The sequence below is a fragment of the Tinamus guttatus genome, unplaced genomic scaffold (assembly GCF_059628265.1).
Source record: "Tinamus guttatus ecotype Peru unplaced genomic scaffold, ASM5962826v1 Tinamus_guttatus_pri_ptg000056l, whole genome shotgun sequence".
NCBI lineage: Eukaryota > Metazoa > Chordata > Aves > Tinamiformes > Tinamidae > Tinamus > Tinamus guttatus.
Window position 1 is genome coordinate 6078583 of NW_028288590.1, and position 15542 is coordinate 6094124.

General features: G+C 42.3%; 1 protein-coding gene, 1 long non-coding RNA gene and 1 other non-coding gene across 3 annotated transcripts; 1 reads left to right on the forward strand and 2 right to left on the reverse strand.

Moving 5' to 3' along the window:
* The first annotated feature begins 1873 nt into the window (after nt 1-1873).
* On the forward strand, nt 1874-10593 carry MCMDC2 (minichromosome maintenance domain containing 2). The gene is made up of 14 exons (XM_010222388.2): nt 1874-1998; nt 2092-2222; nt 2316-2375; nt 3172-3367; nt 4220-4342; nt 4535-4642; nt 5755-5883; nt 6408-6645; nt 7485-7690; nt 8146-8312; nt 8699-8875; nt 9409-9551; nt 9785-9894; nt 10427-10593. The coding sequence occupies exons 1-14, from the start codon at nt 1899-1901 to the stop codon at nt 10591-10593; spliced, it is 2055 nt and encodes a 684-aa protein (XP_010220690.2). The 5' UTR covers nt 1874-1898.
* Nucleotides 10594-12076: 1483 nt separating this feature from the next.
* On the reverse strand, nt 12077-13600 carry LOC148595841 (uncharacterized). The gene is made up of 3 exons (XR_015914410.1): nt 13548-13600; nt 12805-12868; nt 12077-12368 (listed from the first exon to the last, which is right to left on the reverse strand). It is a non-coding gene; the product is annotated as an uncharacterized LOC148595841 (long non-coding RNA).
* Nucleotides 12943-13022, reverse strand: LOC148595842 (small nucleolar RNA SNORD87). The gene has a single exon (XR_015914413.1). It is a non-coding gene; the product is annotated as a small nucleolar RNA SNORD87 (small nucleolar RNA).
* Nucleotides 13601-15542: the final 1942 nt, after the last annotated feature.

Sequence of the window (15542 nt, forward strand, 5' to 3'; positions counted from 1 at the left end):
CCCCTTAAGTTGTCCTGGGTTTCCAAGGTGTCCATAGCGAGCTGCCTTTCTTGTTGGTGACGTTTGGGTTTTTTTTTTTTTTTTTTCTGCTGTGTCATAAATTTGTTTGGCGGGAGGGGGAGTCCTTGAAATAAAATAAGGAAGAGGCAGTGACAGTTGAAGTAGGTAGTTCCTTAACCTTCAGCAGCCTCTGCCCTTTGGTCTAAACGTGCATGTGTTAGCATTTCCCTTGCTGTACTGATTGTTTCGCTCCTGCTATTATCGTTCCTGCTGTGAAATGCCTCACTTGGATCAGGGAGCTCGCAAAGACACTGGCCAACACAGACTGTACAACCTTAAGCAGTAAAATCTCACACTATTCCTTGTATTTAGCTCTCGTTCTGGATCTCTGGCTCCCTGGCCCCTTAACGGGCACGGTGGTAGCCCCGGCTCCCGGAAGAGGCAGGTCCAGGGCTGTGTGTAACGTGGGGTTTTCCCTCGGGCAGAGGAGGGTTTTTAGCGCCCGTGAGCTGCCTCAGGACTCCGCCTGCCCCAACGGCCGTGCCCCGCGCCCGTTAACGGCCGCCCCTGCGTGCGCGCGCGCGCGCGGCGGCGTTGGAAGCGTTCGGGGGTGCGGGGGGCGGCGGGGAGGGTGTTGTGAGGAAGGAGGGAGGAGGTGGCGTTCGGGGGCGGCAGGCGGTGCTGAGGGCGGGCAGGAGGTGCTGGGCCGCGAACGGAGCTGGCCCCTGGGCTGTGAGGGCTGGTAGATGGGGGCAGCCGGTGGTGGGGCTGCTGCCGCCTCAGCTCCCGTTGGGCGCGCAGTGGCCTGGGCCTTAGCTCAGTCCTTGTCAGGTTTGGTGTCCTTTCTTCCAGGGCCCCAAAAAAACGGTGTGCAGGGAGGCCAGGTGGGGTTGACCTGTGAGGGCAAAGAGAACGTTAATGAGCTGAAGCAGTCTGGGTTTCAGTTGGATTTTAATCCCCCCTTGCTGAAGGTCTTTATGGATGGATCAGTAACTACGTGGGAGTAATCCTAGAGAAACTGAAAAAAAAAATCCCTAACACCCATCCTCCTGCAGCTCGTGATTAAAATCCCGTGGCTCCGACTGCAACAGCGCATCCACCCGCCCACGGCGAGCAACGCTGGGGCGAGAGCGTCTTCCCAGACTGCCGCAGCACTGCTTGGTTTGCGCCTGGTTCCTTCTCCCGCGGGTCCTGATCCTCCAGCCCCTCTCCTGGGTAATTCTGAAGAGAAGTGCCTGCATTTAAACACCTTCATTTCTTCTCTAACACTTAAGATAATATCTTACATTTAGAAATACAGAGATGTGAATAATAAATCACTAAAACAACACCGAAGACTATTTCCAAACCAAAATCATAATCTTGAAAATTTGGCTATGGAAATAAGAATTAATCTTCCGTGTGTCCAAATGAACATGAGTGTTAGAAAGATCTATGCTTTAAGTGACAGCAGAGTTTAAATAAAGCCAGTTTAAATAAAAGGTGTTGCCGAGTTTCACACTTTCAGGTATAACTGCACAGACTTCTAAGAAAAAGTGGATACTTTATGGAATAATATAAGGAGTTATTAAATAATATTTTACTTTTCCTATCATGATTATACCTGATATTTAAACGGAACCTTTGATGGGTTTTGTTAAAGCTGGGGGATAATAATTCACTAAAGAAAGTGCTATTTTTCACAAATTTGCTTTAGGAATACAGTATGCTACAAGCCTTTAGAAGGAACTTCACATATAATGGGATCGTTAAAAATTCTTAGGGAATTGCATTGTGTGAAAAGAGCATATTTTATTAGTATGTATCTTTCTTATTACTGTAGCATGGCCAATTCTGACCTATCTTCATCATGATTGATTTCAGCATTTTGGTAAGACTGCAAAGATCTTTTTTGGAAGATGCATCCAGAAATACAGAAAATGAGGGAAATTGTCCTTATTTACCTTGACAGAAGTGGTGGCCTTCAGAAGTTTGTGCATGATTGCAAAAAATATAACGGTATTGCTCAATCAGTAGACATTCTGGTAACACTTACAAATCAAATAATGTTAAATCTGTTATTTTTATTTAAAAGGCTTTTTGCTTCCACAGACTCAAAACAAAGTTATGCTGTTTATCGATTCATTATTTCAATAAATCCTTCTGATATTGCTGAATTAGATGCAACTCTTGGAAACTACGTTCTTCATAATCCCATACAAGCTGCACAGATTTTTCAGTCAGTAAGTGTATATACAGTTGCAGCCCGCAAAAATAAACCTTTGGCTTTTTAACTATATGTTCCCTTCTAACACAGGGTTGTTTTTCAACTACAGGTATGTTTTGTAGCTGTTAAAACTTTATCGTTAGTTGAACAGTTGCAGACAGAGGCCCAGGTGAGTCTGCATTATTTGTTGCCATCTCAATCTTAGATAACTTTTGCATTAATTTTTCAGTTTGTATTATCTCTTTGATTGCAATATTGTTTGTAATTGACAATACTTGGAAGTCTTACCCAAACATAGAATCATAGAATCATAGAATGCTTAAGGTTGGAAGGGACCTCTAGAGATCATCTAGTCCAACCCCCCTGCACACGCAGGGTCACCTAGAGCACGTGGCACAGGACTGCGTCCAAGCGGGTTTGGAAGACCTCCAGAGAAGGAGACTCCACAACCTCTCTGGGCAGCCTGTTCCAGTGCTCTGTCACTCACTGCTAAGAAATTTTTCCTTAAGTTCCTGTGGAACTTTTGGTGCTTCAGTTTGTGGCCATTTCCTCTAGTCCTATCAGTGGCCACCACTGAAAAGAGACCAGCACCATCCTCTGCACTCCCTCCCTTGAGGTACTAGACACTGATTAGATCCCCTCTCAGCCTTCTCTTCTCCAGGCTGAACAGGCCCAGCTCCCTCAGCCTCTCCTCATAGGGCAGATGTTCCAGGCCTCTGATCATCCTTGTGGCCCTGTGCTGGACTCTCTCCAGCAGCTCCACATCCCTCTTATACTGTGGAGCCCAGAACATGTTCCAAGATTGACAAGATGATAAAATATGTGACTGAATTACTTCTACACTTCGTGTTTCTGAAAATGTTGCTAATAGCAGTACACCACATTGAATTTGTCTGTGTAAGTATATGTTATGTAGATATTTTAAAAGAAAAACATGGCAGTAATGTAATTGTGTCTCCTCTTAGATTAATATACTGCTGAAACCAACACATTTGCCATCCTTGCCAAGTTACATTCTGGATCTTTCTGCCTTTCCCTTTAATTATACGTCTCAAAGGTTTTATGAGGCTGAAGGAATAGTGATTGCGATGGGAATAGTAACAAAATATACACAGGGAGCAAGATTTTTTTGTACTGGGGAAACCTGTCCATTTTCTGAAGGTAGGAAAAAGAAAAGTCCATACTACTTAGAAAGCTTTTTAATAATTCAGATAGTTTAACTCTTTTGGATTAAAAATCTAGGAATAAAAATAGCACTTTACTATTCTGTCAAAAATTCTACCTGTAGAATATGTATTTTTTTTTCTATAATGCTCAGTCACATACAGGCTGCTTATGTGAAAACATCCTGGAGAATGCTATTCTTAAGTGATGTTATTATACAGGTGAAAGCTTACAGCACAGAACTGATTTACTGTAATGATTATCTGATTCCTACAAAACTGCTCCTTAGGGTGGTATTACTGAAGTACTTGTCTTTGGAGAATTAATTCTTCAGTACATTTAAGGCCATTCTGTTTGTAACAGACACCATGAAGCTACAAAATAGAAGCCAAATCCCACAGTTTAGAAGCTGTGCAATAAATCATAACGCAGCCTTTTTGAGAGCACCTGCCTCTAACGAATGAATGCATCAATCCAGTGTCACCGGTGTGTAGTGCAGGAAAGGCTGCTCACTGCGTCTCGGAGCACCAGGCCAAGCGCTTTCACTGGGGCTCTGCAATAAATTCTGCCATCTTGTGGTCAGCCTGTAATAAATTGCGTGCAAGGTTTTAACAGTAGCTGTTAAACAGCAGAAACTGCAGGTCAACATGAGAAGCACCCAGCAGGCAAGTATGTTCAGCTTAAAAAGCAGATGTTACTTAAAAAATTGGATTTCATGTTACTCAAAAATTTTGAATTAGTTCTTAATAGAAAGTTAAAAATCAAAGCCATGTCTTCATTTAAAGTGTTTAGGAAATACATTGCACATTTAATGGCAGTTTTCTTTGTTGTTTTGTTTTGTTTTTTTAGGATTTAGGTACATAAGGGTGCATGTGCCCGGAGCTACGGAATCTGCCACAGTGAGGAATGATTTTGTTTGTAGCTTGTGCTCTTCACCACTGCAAGAGGACATGAAGTTTAGAGTGCTTGGTGGTAGGAACTATGTACTTCTATATTTAAATCTCTACTTCTAATTTTTCTACTTATGCTATATAATTTATCAAAATAATTTAATGGGAAAAAGTCCTAAATACACCAGTCATTTAAGGAAAAAAAAAAAAAGCAATGAAAAAACTTAGTACCATATTCAAGAGATTTAACTTTTCTTTGCCTTTATTTTGAAAGATAAGCAAATAGTTGAAATGATTGATAAGAAAGCACTGAATGCTTTAAAAGGATATTCCAACAATAAATCACATTTTAGGATTCAGACTTTTACAGTCTTCTTGAGAGGTAAGCTGAATTTTAAATTAATGACTGAGAATTGTTAAAATGAAAATATTTCAAAACTGAACTGTAATAATTTGCATCGTCCATATAGCTCTGTTTCTCTCTAAAATGCTGAAAATCATAATTTTATATTTTTGCGAGAAAAAAACCCACATGTTTAGCCAAGTGACTGAAGACATACATGTACGTGCCTACATTACGTAATCATGTTCACTTTTCTATTTTTGTTTCAGTCAAGTCCTTTTGTTTAAATCAAATCTACATTACCATATTGTAACAGTAGTTCCCTGCCCCCCCCGCCACCCCCTCTCCTGGTCTTTTCTCCTTCCTTTGCTCATACTATTTTGTACTAGTTTGGTGCATTTTTAACATCCTTCCCCCATCTAACCCTTTCCTGGATCATGTCAAGATGTTTTGCTCTCCAGCTTCTATCTTTCACTGCAGGCACTAAATTATCTCTACCATGAATGAATATTCAACTAAAATCACAAGAGACCAACCTATTTTAGTAGTACTTTTGTTTTATTTAACACCAAATACATAAATAAAGCCATTCTGCTTTAATATGATGTCCAAAATCTATAGAATAAATAAACTAGTTTATTGGCAAATAATCAACTCACTGAGGCGTGCATTAAATTTTCATTGGCTTCGGTCATGACTGACGTTAGACTGGATCTTGTAGGCTGGAGATGTCAGGTTGGACATACCTCACATTTCCTTTTGGAAGCGATGCGTAGAAATGTAAAGGTTTTCAAAGCTGTTTGCTGTGTATTGGTGTGTGTGCTGGTTGTCAACACAAATTTCAGAGCAGGCATGCATAACTCCAGGGCACCCGTTTTCTTTCCAATGCAGAACTAACTGCACCATCCATTTTCTTTAGCAAGAATCATTTTTCTTCAGCCAGTCTGCCAGTATTTTAGAATTTTGAGCTTGATTTTGTTCCAGTACCTACAGTGGACCTGGAATACAACCATTTTCTTTGCTTAAATCAGGAATGCTTGGAATATCAAAAAAAAATCTGATCATGTCCTTAAAACTTTTTATGCCCTAATATGTCTTCAAGTTCCTCTGTTTTTTTTTGTTGTTGTTGTTGTTATTTTTTGTACTTCTAGATGAATTGGCCAACAGAATGACAATAGGCAACCTCTACAAGATTATAGGAATTCCAGCCTGTGTACAAAATGGCTCGCAAGCTACAGTGTGTGTAGAAGTCAGTAGTGTCCGGCAGTGTAAGCCAAATGGTAAGAAAGTTCATAAAATAAACAATCAAAATGTTAAAAAAAAAACAACTTTTTAAAGCAGAATCTTCAGCATTAGTACAATTTCCTGTTATACAGAGGTGCAGATTTGGGATCTGCTTTGGGTTTTCTCTCTTGCAGTCTTAAATATATTCCTGCTGTCATTTGAACATACCATTATTTTGCCCACTTCTCTCTCTCTCCATGCATTGGGAAACTAAAAAACAATTATTTACTGCAGTTCTCCTTCAGCTTCTCCTCTCCACTGAATGACACTTTGAAATCAGGTGTGAAACGGCCCTGCTATTTCAATTTGCCCCTCCTTTCCTATTCTATCAGGGTTAACAGATAACATCTGTTGTTTTTAATAGTAAAGTTAATATTGTCAGCTGCTTCTGTTTGTGCTTAGTACTAAACTTCTTAGTTGTTCACAAGTTTCTTATCAAGACTAGAATAGTGATTTGTTCTAATGTGTCTGCATAGATCTGTTATGCAGTATTCGTTAAGCTGTATTTTGTTTTAATTAGGTCCTCCTTCTATCAGTGACAATTTTAAGCATCTGTTGTCACTGGCTTCGGGTTCCTGTTGGAGGTTTCCAGCCATTCTTGCCAATGTCTTTGCTTCTCAAGTAGTTCCGCCGGGCACTTACAATACAGTCAAACTCACAGTATTGCTAAGCCTCGTCCTGACATGTGAACAGGACAACGAGGTAGCAGATTACCTGGATCTCTTGATTGTGACAGGAGACACTCTCATCATTGATAGGTAAATAGATTGCTTGTTTCTCGCATAAATTCAAGTAGAAAAAACGGAATTCATTGTCATTAGTCTGTCAAGAGAACTATTTCCTATATCATATTTATGTTATTATAGTAGGTTATTTTAATATATTGTATCATAGTATATATTATACTATATACTATATATAGTATATATTTTAGCATGTTATAATTATAGTATATATGATTATAGTAGGCTATTTTAATAATACTATATATACACCATATATATGTAACATATAACATTTCTTCTCTTTATTAATAATGTGAGAAGTTCTGCTCTGACATCCAAAAGTCCTTAGGAACCTGCCAGGCAGTTTGCAGTGCTGCATGCCAAGCACGTTGTGTAGCTTGCAGGATGAGAAGGACCCTCTCGTTTCTCAGAAAGCCCTGGGGATGTACCCAGGCAAGAGGAGCCTGCAGATTTCTAGCCTTTTGATTTTTTTTTTTCTAGATGGCCAGAAAGATCCTTCACTCACTTTTTCAGTCAATGCAAAAGTTTCTGCGCGTTAGGAGTTAACACTATTTCTGACTTACTAGAAAGTCCTCATTTGCCTCTAATGTTAAACCTGTAAGAAATAAAATCCTTCTTGTAGCTGTGACGGAGGAAGCTTGGGTTTCTGCCTGTGTGTTCTTAACAAGTTGGAACATTCAAGTTTTGCTACTGAATTTTTTGGGGGGAAGGCGGTTTTTAATTGAGCGCTGTGGGTCCTTATTAACTCTGAAGTATAATTATCATTATAAAATAGTATTGTGTTGTTGAAGTTTTGTAAAGCCAAAAATTATTTTACGGTTTATGACTGACAGAATTGTTTAATCCTACAGACTTCTGAATTACAGTATTTGTCTTCTACCTCGGGGCATACGACACCCATCTTCAAGTGAAATTTTTCCTGTCGTATCCAAAGATAAACATGGAACTGGAAGTGCGAGTATTCAAGCCTGCAGCGCTCTGCTGGCTAAAGGTGGTGTCTGCTACATAGGAGACTTATCTTCATATAAAAAGGATAAACTTGAATTTCTGCAGTCAGGTAATCTTACATCTACTGACAAGCAAGTGGACAGAAACAAAACACATGAAACAAATACACAAAATCATAGCTAGGTCTCTTTCTCACCTTGTGGCCCTCGAATGCTGGGGAAGTCTGTCAACTATTTTTAACAAGTTTTAAAGAAACAGGAACAAAATACATGTGTTCTTACAGGCTTGTTTGCTACACAGACTCCATCAATTAACAAAATCATAAATTGACAATATTAAACAGTAAGAGAAGAAGTGGTTCCTTAAGTTTCTAAGATCTACACTGTAGCCTTCTAGTAGGCACTCAAATTAAATACCCTACCTGTCAGTGTCCAGCTCTGTAACCATCACTGGGACAGTATGTAACTGTCATTGCTTGCAGGTGCTGTGCTTGGGACTGTAGAATACATAGAATATATAGCTTAACTGCAGTGATGGTGTAACTGACACTCAGTCCTGTCCTAGTGCTGGAGAGCAGAACAACAACACTGTTCATTCCTGGGAAGAAGTATGGAGAAGCAGCTGACCAGCAAGTGACTATTCCAGTTCAGACTAATTTTTGGTCTTACGTAGACGTGGATGCTTCCTCAAAGAAACATATGCAAAAGGAGAGCTCTTTAATTGGACAGATGGTAAAGCATATGCCCTGTGTGCCACAGCAGTCACCTGTGTTTATGCTTATTTCAGTTTATGAAATAATGAAAACAATTAAATTTGCTCATTTTTACCCAAAAGCCAAAGATTAAGGCACTGTAAATCCAGTGTCTTCTAAAATTAGCTAGATTTCCCAAAAGCGGAGCTGTCATTTTGTTTGGAATAGCTTTCAACAAATACTTTTGAAACAAATTTTGAAACAAATAAATATTTTACAGAGGTTTCATTTGATAACCCTGTAGTACTCACTATTCATACTGCACATTTCAGATTAAAGAAAATACAATGTTTCTACAAGTAAAAAGTCCAAAATAATTTGACTTGTTTGTTTGTTTGCTTGTTTTCCTCTGTGTCTTCTCTTTAGGACTTGAGTTTGATCTCACCTAACCTTCTAGATGTATTTGGGCTTCTGATATACGATGAATTGCCTACTTGTCAACTGTCTTCTCTTCTTGTGCATCATATCTTGAAGCAAGCAGTTAATCCTGGGGCAGTGCTACCCGGCGTCTCGCAGCAGTGCACAACACAGGATTACGAGCAGGTAAGAAATACTCCTTAATTAGAAATGCAGCATGCTTGGTAGCAGCAAGGAGCAAGTTCCTGAACTCAAAAGGTTTGCTTGTTTTTAAATCTATCAATATTCACTTCCTAACAATTCTCTCCTCCCATATTCCACTAGCATTGATAGGATCTTGCGGTTGATAAAACTAGTTTTAGTACTTCAAAAGAGCCAACATAAGTTCAATTGGATCTTGTTTCTGAAAAACGTAGTAGGTTGACAGTATGAAAACCCATCTGTAATACTTTTGACAAGGTTAAGTTGCAATCAGCAGTAAAAATGCTTCATTTTAAATAATGTGCCACTATCATATAATCTAATGGACAAATTAACAGTTTACATAGTGTAGCAGCTGATATAAGCGAGTCATTTTGCATGGCTGAACAGTGAGACATTGTAAACATTATTTGTGGAATAGACTGTGCCAACATGTTACTATGCCGCTAGAAGATGTGAAAAATGTGAATTCTTTATTTTCCACAGTGAAGTATTTAAAAGTTGTACCATCTCTCTAGTTTATTTTGTTTGCTAAGAATCTTCCTGTTGAACTGAGTTCAGAAGCAGAAAACCTAATTCAGGGCTACTATCTTGCAAGTCGCAGAGTGAGAAGAGATGCGATTCATGGATCGAAATTATCAGCATCCGCACTAAAAATTCTGTATGTCCTCCTTTTCATGTTAAAGAAAACAGCTAAGTACCTCAGAAATTGTGCTAATGTGCTTAGAAGTTACAAGTCTAGACGGGACTCTTTAAGTTTTGAAAGTTTGAAGTTTTTGAAGTTTGCACTCAATCTACTGATGTGCTTGAAAGGGCACAACATGTTCTTTTTCTGTGTTCATTTCTGCAGTATTTTCTGGTACTACATCTGACATGTTTATACTTATTTTTTAGGATTTCATTGTCTAAGGCTCACACCAAATTAAGTTTAAGAAAAAAAGTACTTCAAGAAGATGCATTGATTGCCATCTTACTGCTTGAATCTTCACTCACCCTAAAGCACGGTAAATAACGTAACTAATTTAAGTCTTGGATAAATCATTTCCATTTCTTACAAAGTGCATTATAGTCTCATCTGTCAACTGAAAGTACATAATTTCCATTGGCAAAAGCAACTATTATTAGAGGGGGGAAAAAAATCAGCTACGGCTTTCCTGTGAGGAGTCTCAGTGCTGCATAGAATGTGGCCACAGGTTAGCACTAAGCTCCTCTCCTTTGTGCTTGCGTAGCTGGTTATTTGTCAGCTTCCCAGGTGCTCAGAGTAGAATAACTAACTTCACTGTTTTTACGTGAGGAAAAGGCAAAACAGAATTTTTGTTTGGTTACTTTGCTATTTGTGTTTGGTTATCTAGCATCACACCTGTAGTTCATCTAAGAATTTGACACTGAGACAAGAATTACAATAAACTACTAGGAATAACCTATTGCAAGTTACTCTTTTTAACCATATTCCAGCTTTTCCCCACCCCCTTGAAAGCTGGTGCCGAAGGGTCATCAAGCTGTTGGCCTGATAACCCTGCTCTGTGCTTGGCTTAGGCAAGTCTGTGTTCTGCGTGGCCCCGAATGCTGTATTTCCCTCGGAGCTCCACGATGAACACTCCCTGCACCAGAGAGACCTTTACCTCGTGCAGTGTCACCAGCAGCTGCTTAGGTTTATCAGTGCTTACGGCCCAGGAAGCCACGTCATCGCAAATGAAGAGTGAGGAAAACACCCAAAGCAAAACTCTGAGCTCTCACCCTAGCTTCGTGACAGATTGCAGGTGTGGAAAATACACATTTTTTTTATTATTTATTACTTTTTAAAACTTCTTAATTAAGTTTTTAACATTTTTGCAAGATGTACATCCAGTACCAGGAATAAAGCATAGTTGAGAGGATTTAACCACATGTTCTGAAAGTATTGTTCACCGGCAGAAGCGATATCTTCACCCTGAAGACTTGTGGCCTCACCCTGAGCTCCTGCTCTCCATCATCTCCCTTGGCCATAGCTGAGTGACCAGGGGGAGGACCTCACTGCAGCAGACATCACACACTAAGTGGCAGGGGGGGATCCCTGGGGTGCCCTGCAGGCAGAGGGAGGGCATCCTTCTCCTGGCTCAGCCCTGAGGAGGCCACTCATGGAGGGCTGTGTCCAGGGCTGGGCTCCCCAGTGCAAAAGGCACAGGGAGCTACTGGGGTGTCTACAAGGGTCATTAGGAAACTGGGGCACCTCTCCTAGGAAGGAGGCTGAGAGCTGGGCCTGTTTCACATAAGGAAGAACAGGCTGAGATGGGATCTCCTCTATCTGTACAAATACCTTAAGGAAGGGTGTCAGGAGAATGGAGCCAGCCTAGTCTCAGGGGTGCCCAGCAATAGGACAAGAGGCAACAGTCACATGCTGAAACCCAGGAAGTTCTGCCTTAACTTCAAGTCTTTATAGAGAGGGTGACAGCACCCTGGAACAGGCTGCCCAGAGAGGTTGTGGAGTCTCCTCTGGAGATCTTCCAAACCCGCCTGGATGCCACCCTGTGCCATAAGCTAACACTGCTCCAGCAGGGACACCTGGAGAATAGATCTCAAAAGGTCCCTTCCAACCTCAGCTATTGTGTGACACAGCAGACACCTTACAGCAACCCTCACACCCCTTCAGTGACAGCAGAGATGTCCACACTATAAAAACAGCAGGAGGCCTAGAGCCCTCCTAGTGCATAGAAGCCAAACTGTTTTTGTTGGCTTCGGGAGGGCATCCAGCAAGATGACACTGCCACTGCTCTCACACCCTTCCTTATAAAAAAGCTTAATTGAACATTTATGTATTTTATCATTACCATGAAGATACACAGAACAGCTGCCACCAAACATGAACACCATAACTCAGAGAAACTAACACAAGCAAGTTAATGACACACAGGAGAAACATGTATTCAACATTTTAATTTATTGAGTACACAAAAAATAATCTAGAGAGCATGGAGAGCCAGAGATGGGGACACCATCACTGCTCTGTGTTCTGCAAATGAGGAGTCTGGACAGCATCATTTGAGTTTGTTCCACAAGATCCACTTTTTCCCCTCATTATGGCTATCATTCAAACAGCAAAGCAAAGAATTTACAAGTTTGGAACACTAAGTATCTCATCAACATGACAATACAGCTTTTTTCAAGTTTCTATGAACATTCTTTGAGCACTTTAAAGCAGCATGGTATCCTGCAAGACCCCTAGAAAACACTCATCTTAAATTCTGAATGCTTATCTAGAATATCATGTCCACACAGCTCCTTCACCTTTACTTTTACAGCCACAGCCTCTCACCAAGGCTTCTTTCAGAGCTTATTCACACCTCCCACCAAGGCTCCGCTGGCCTCCTAGCATGATGTTAAGTCACAGGTTGGAACCTGAGCTGTAGCTGAAGTCAGGCAGTGCTTCCGAGGAGCAGGGAGGGCTCTGCAGGTGTTTCCAAGTGCACTTGGACTCCACACTTCAGGCTGCTCTTTTCCACTGGGGCAAAAAGAAAAATAAAAACAGCCTTGTTGAGTTTTCTTATAACCGTACATAAGAATCAAGTAAGCTCATTAACTTTCTTGGCATTTCAGACTTAATCATACACATCACTGACCTGTCAGATGGGTAAATGGCAATAAGATCATCACAATGCCAGTAAAATGACTTCCATAATACACTTAACATATGTGCAAATCCTTTATAAGTGATAAGCCACACTAAGAAATGTATAATTTTGAAAGTTCTTTTTCTGATAAGAATTAAAAAACTCATTTTATCACCCCCAGCTTGTTTGTTTTAATCCAAAGTTTCAAAATTTGTAACAATACTGTTAAAAAAAAAAAAAAAAAAAAAAAAAAAAAAAAACATGCACACACCTACCCACCCCTTGGGTAACAAGCCAGGCCTTCAGCTGGGAAACCTCAACACTCACCTGCCTAAAGAGCCAGGCTTCTGGAGGTGGAGACAGCAGAGACGGTCACCTGAGGTTATATCACCTGTAAAGGGGAAAATAAAATCAGGAACAATGGCAGTGCATTAAACCGGCAGGGGGGAGGGAAATTATTAACTAGCTGGCACTTCAGATAAAAGTTACTCATCAAAAAACCTCAGTTGGGTAAACGGCAAAAAAGTCATCATCATCATGCCAGCAAACCGCCTCGGGCCCGAGACATGCACTGTGTCAAACAGGGAGAAGCTGCCTCTCTGCACCTCCAGGAACAGCAGCAGCAGCTTTATTTTTTTCAGTCTAAGTGCAGACTGAACTCAATATTCTCTGGAATTGAGAGTGAATTAAAAGCCCATCTTCCCACATTCATTACCAGCATCAAAAGAACTTGATCTCAGATACATGAATCATTAGATTACTAGCAGTTCAAATCAAGGCAAAACTCAGCTGCACAGGAGACAAAGGGAGTTATGAGGCAAGCAAAACTTCAGAGCAACACAGAAATGGGGCTTCACACAGGGTGCCTGGAGGCACCTTGGCCAGCAATCAGACCCCTCCACGCCTTTAGCAGAGACACGTCTCAGCTGAGCAGCACACGCAGAGGCTCATCCCCCTCCCTGCTCTGCCCCAAAAGGTACACAGGGCAGGTTGTAGGAGAGCTTCGGCACCAAGGTTCAGGGAGGGCTTTTACAGCTTTTCGCAACACCACATACAGTAAAAACACTTACGTCTGTAGCTTGGGAATTCATGTGATGCCTCTCTCCTTGCAGAGTAGGAACACAGCAAAGGCCCAATGGAGGATTCTCAAAGCCAGAAACAAGGTCATCTCCAACTCCAGGTGCTAACCCACAACAAAAGAATAAAACAGGCTCCATTCACCACAAAACTCCATTTCAGCAGCAGTAACGGAAAAGCTCAATATTCCTTGCTCCAAGTAAGCCAGGCAGTAAAGAAATAAATACCAATCCACTGGGCAGCTGCATAGAAGAACTGCTGGTTTTAACTCGGGAGTGAGGCAAATTGCACACAGTATCAGTCTGCAGATTATGGTTAAACAACCCACTAGCCTTGTACCTAAAAAGCTCCAAATGAAGAGGGAGGTTTTAGAGTCACACGCTGCTCCTGATGAGCAGCCATCGCTAGAGAAGAGGCAGCTCTTCACCCTCCTCAGGCCACGATGATGTTTTCTTGAAGGTTTGATTTAAGGCCACTCTCAGAGGATTACCCTGGCACAAGAGTGCTGCCTTTGAGACCTCTGAGATGCTGCAGGGACAGAATCCCAAGGTAAATATATTCCTACAGCCCAAAAAGGGAGGGATCATCAGAGTTATGCACACTGAACAAATTCCACAGAGGGGAGAAAAAAGTTAATTTATCTTTAGGACTAGGACATGCATTTGCTGCTGATGAAAATGATTTATGAAGATAACAATAAGCAAAACTAAGTCTCTCTGGACATCTGATTTATCATTATTTCAAAGACGGGATAAGCCAGAAAGCAAGTGGAAGCAGCCAGCAGCGCCTGCCCAGAGTGCTGGCCGGCCGGCTCCAGCGCGGCCTCGCCAGACACGCGGCAGCCGTTTCCTGGCGCGTCTGCGGCGTTTCACGGACACCAGCAGGCAGAACCGTCAGAACCGCCGCTCCTGTCGGCTCACGGCTTACGTTGTGCAAAAAAAAAAAAAAAAAAAAAAAAAAAGCGCCAGCAATTTCTCTCATTAATTCTTGACATTATAATCGCCATTTTGAATCACCGCGGTTGGATTCCTTACGCTAAGCGTTAGGAAACACCCCCAGCTTCCCGGAGCCCCAGCCCCACACCCGCCCCTGCCTAAGGCCTCTCGTAGCGCTGCGGCCTGGCGCGACCGCCCGCAGCGCGGCCCCGAGCGCCGCCCCCGAGCCCTCCCGCGCCGCTGCCGGAGCGGCCGTTACCGGGCTCCGTTGGCCGTTACCACCCGGCGCTGCTCCCGCCGCTCCCGGGGCGCGCGAGGCGCAGAGGGCGGGGACTGCCGCGGGGCCTCCTTAAATAGGCCGCGCGCAGGGGGCGGGGCAGCCGCCACCGTGACGAGTGCGCGTGCGCGACGTCCGCAGCGCGGGAGGAGGAGCCGCGGCGGGCGCGCGCGCGCGGGGGCTGCTGGGCTCTGAGCTGCGGCCCGTGGAGTGACGGGCGCGCGGGGCGCGCGGTCTGCAGCCCGCACGTCCGCACGTCCCAGGGACGGACGTTTAAATTCCAGGGAACAAAATACGAGAATTCCTCTGGGGGGAAAGCATCAAAGTGTGCAGGTGATACAGAATGATGTTTCAGAAAATAAATGCTAGGTCATAGAGTTCTGTACACGGTAATTATATGGATTACATAACACAACTAGAAAAGCTGCTATTGCAGTCGTGCATCGCTGCCCTTCCATACTTCAGCACCATTCTGCTAAGCTCTGCTTTTAATGGGAACACTGTGCCTGCAAAGTGCAGCCTTTTATGTTTCCCTGTTTGTTTTGTTACACCTCTTCTAACAATTACAAAACCCACCTTTTTATAGTAAAAATCAGAGTAGCAATGTTTGCTGCAAGCTGCTCACTCATCTACTTTTCATGCTTTTAGCACGGGATGTTCACTGCTACCTCCCCTGCGTGCTTACTGCAGGTGTAAGCAGCCAGTGTTGTGCAGCTACACTGATGGAATATGACTTGGAAAATCCCTTCTCATCCAGACACATTGTTTAGGCATCT

Coding starts and splice junctions, on each gene's coding strand:
- MCMDC2 (XM_010222388.2), top strand. CDS start 1,899: ATGCATCCAGAAATACAGAAAATGAGGGAAATTGTCCTTATTTACCTT. Junction 8,313..8,698: donor GCTCTTTAATTGGACAGATG/GTAAAGCATATG, acceptor TCTTCTCTTTAG/GACTTGAGTTTGATCTCACC. Junction 9,552..9,784: donor GCATCCGCACTAAAAATTCT/GTATGTCCTCCT, acceptor CTTATTTTTTAG/GATTTCATTGTCTAAGGCTC.